This window comes from Helicoverpa armigera, chromosome 25, assembly GCF_030705265.1.
Source record: "Helicoverpa armigera isolate CAAS_96S chromosome 25, ASM3070526v1, whole genome shotgun sequence".
Taxonomy (NCBI): Eukaryota; Metazoa; Arthropoda; class Insecta; order Lepidoptera; family Noctuidae; genus Helicoverpa; species Helicoverpa armigera.
The window spans coordinates 4257696-4260567 of NC_087144.1; the positions used below are offsets into that span (position 1 = coordinate 4257696).

Consider the following 2872-nt stretch of genomic DNA (forward strand, 5'->3'; position numbering starts at 1 on the left):
ACGGTAGCTTTAGATAGGGATGTCTCGCTCGAGGTGTTTGTGCTATCGATCTTGTGAACACTAATGAGGGTCTCGCTCGCCAGTTTTAAGTGTTTTCTTTGGATGGTTTCAGAAATACAAAACATTAACGTTAAGGTTGGTGTGTTAAGGGTAGTGGGCCTTATAATGACATATATGTAGTTTCAGAAGGACTTCGAAAGTGGATTTTAGTAGCCTTAAGCACACCAACGTTTGTCATTGCGATCTTCATAGCGTCAAACTCAGGTCAGCTAAATCCTAAATCACTTTTATGATATTCAGATTACTTACGACACAAATCTTAGGAGAAATATACTGCTTCGAATAAAAACAAACTCGTTTAAAAAATACTTCATGATTTTATTGCAATATTTTTCAGTCTTCTATCAGTTTCCATGACGTGGTGACAGAATGGTTCTTTCAAGCGGTTGAGGCAGAGGTGCCTGGACAGTCAGTACTCCATCTCGAGAGAGCGAAGACACCACTCGTTCAGGGTCTGTTCCTAGTGGCAACTTGAACTCCCTATTATATTCGCGGTAGACGGTCTTCTCATTGGTCTTTTCTTCGTGGTTAGCTGAGATGATTAGTAGGTCGTTTAAGATTTTCACTTTGACCTGTAAGAAGAAGTAAATATTTAAGTGGGATAAAGTCCCTTTTAGCATTGTAGTACGAATTGAAGACTGCTATAGTCAATGACCACCAGTAAAAAGGGTTAAAGAATCTGATCCTACTAATATTATAAACGCGAAAGTTTGTATGTATGGATGTATGGATGTATGGATGTTTGTTACTCTTTCACGCAAAAACTACTGAATGGATTTTAATGAAACTTTACAATAATATAGCTTATACATCAGAATAACACATAGGCTACAATTTGTAAACATATTGTTCGAAATACTAAACCTGCGCAGACGAAGTCGCGGGCACCAGCTAGTCTTGAATATTGCAAATGTTCTAAAGTATTACATACATACACTAGTACCTCGAAAACCTGACCTCAGTTTTCCGAAGCATATAAGAGAGAGATATCAGATAACTTCTCCATTACAAATATTTATTTAGCTACATACACTCAGTTTAGAAGCAGACTCAAAAGCTGTTACAAAAAACAAGGCAGAGTAAGACATTAGTAGACATTTTACTGTCATAAATCTAAAAAAGATTTTTTCTTATTTATAAGGATCTGAAGGAGCAACAATGCTGTACCTCAGTAGGATCAAATTGGCTAACATCGAACTGCAGCTTCAAGCTCTTATCTTCTCCCTCTCCCTGAACTAACGGGGAGTTGGTGAGGTGGTCCCAATGGCTCAGATTCTCCTGTCGAGTCATCAGCCCAGTCTGGACGTTGGAAGACTGGCCGTAGTACTGATCCAGGTCTAAGCTGGAAGGGGAAATCAGAAAACTTTATGTTATTTCGATGAAGGTATACCCAAGTTATGTTACTGCTAAGTTTCATTAAAATCTGTTCAGTAGTGTACGCGTCAGTAAATAACTGACATATATACATTCACAAACGCATACAAACTTTTGCCTTTATAATCCTACTATCCTACTAATCCTACTATTCTACTAATATTATAAACGTGAAAGTTTGTGAGAATGTATGGATGTATGTTTGTTATTCTTTCACGCAAAAACGGCTGGGCCGATTTTTTTAAACTTTGGTATTTGGATAGGTGATATGATAACATAGGCTACTTTTTATAACCACACCACGCGGGCGAAGCCGCTAGCGGAAGCTACTATTAGTATATAGTAGGATTTTTCTTGGCAGGTAACCCTTTTGACCTTTTCAATCTACTCCTGGAAGAAACAACAACACCAGAGCTACGTTGCTAGGCCCCATAACCAGTCCTAACTGGTTTCATTTGGTTCTCTTTCTTTACCTGAACTTTTTCATTTGCTGGTCAATTCGATGCATCTCCTGAGCGAATTTCTCTTTCATAAAAGAGTAAGAATTGTCGAATATGGATAAGTCTGTGATTTGTACCGGAATGTTTTGTTTTTTCTGTAAAGCATGTTCGTGTATTTTAGCAGTTTTGCCAGCAGGTTTAGAAGACATTTTTGTCGTTTATTTAGCGGAAAATTTTGAAAAAGCCTAATGTTTTGAGTGTCAATTGATTTGTTGTCGTGTGTGACGTTCAATCTATCAAGCGATTTTTTCTTCCCTATTTTTGATAGGAACTACTTCTGTGATAATCTCTTTAAATAAAAAAGTAATAATAAATACCGTTCTATAATTAAAGACAGGGAATTACTCTTTTATAGCGTTCATAAGATACACTTTTACTAACATTTATAATAACCCTCTTTTTATATCATCTAAAAATAAGATGAAAATAATATCACAAAAAATAAAATGGCAATAATAAAGAACCAATTAACCTTTCGCCATCTCTAAATGTCAGTGTTGCCAGATAACCAAATTTTCCCCCTGAGATGTGGTATTTAAGCTACGTTAGGGGGCAGACAGATTGACAATCACCCTGGTGCCATGGTAACGGGACTCTAAACACGGGCCTATTAATCTCGAACCGAGGGCGTGTCGAATTTGTGGGGTGAGGTGAACTTTACGAGATTAGATTTTACGCAATTGGGCGTAATAGGAGCGTTATGATGTTATTTGCGTTGGTGATGATGAGTTCATAATTAATTCATAAGTTGGTATTGTCAATCTATGAATGTGTTGGGGTTAACTGGCGCAGAGCAAATAAATATAAGTTAAGATAGTTATAACAGAAACAGAATTATTGACAATTTGAAAAGATATAAAACACTAAATCAAGGTTTTCAGGACAGCAAAATAAATGCTTTAACTTTGTAGCGTTATGTGTCTTATCCAAATCCGAAA

The 2872-nt window shown here is 36.7% G+C and overlaps 1 protein-coding gene across 1 annotated transcript; it reads right to left on the minus strand.

The window, feature by feature from the left end:
- Positions 1–379: 379 nt before the first annotated feature.
- Positions 380–2154, minus strand: LOC110379431 (protein lethal(2)essential for life). The gene is made up of 3 exons (XM_021339099.3): positions 1908–2154; positions 1228–1402; positions 380–632 (listed from the first exon to the last, which is right to left on the minus strand). Exons 1-3 carry the CDS (start codon positions 2081–2083, stop codon positions 405–407), a joined length of 579 nt encoding a protein of 192 aa, XP_021194774.3. The 5' UTR covers positions 2084–2154; the 3' UTR covers positions 380–404.
- Between the last annotated feature and the right edge of the window lie 718 nt (positions 2155–2872).

Coding starts and splice junctions, on each gene's coding strand:
- LOC110379431 (XM_021339099.3), bottom strand. CDS start 2,083: ATGTCTTCTAAACCTGCTGGCAAAACTGCTAAAATACACGAACATGCT. Junction 1,403..1,907: donor CAGCAAATGAAAAAGTTCAG/GTAAAGAAAGAG, acceptor TTCCCCTTCCAG/CTTAGACCTGGATCAGTACT. Junction 633..1,227: donor GCCAATTTGATCCTACTGAG/GTACAGCATTGT, acceptor TTCTTCTTACAG/GTCAAAGTGAAAATCTTAAA.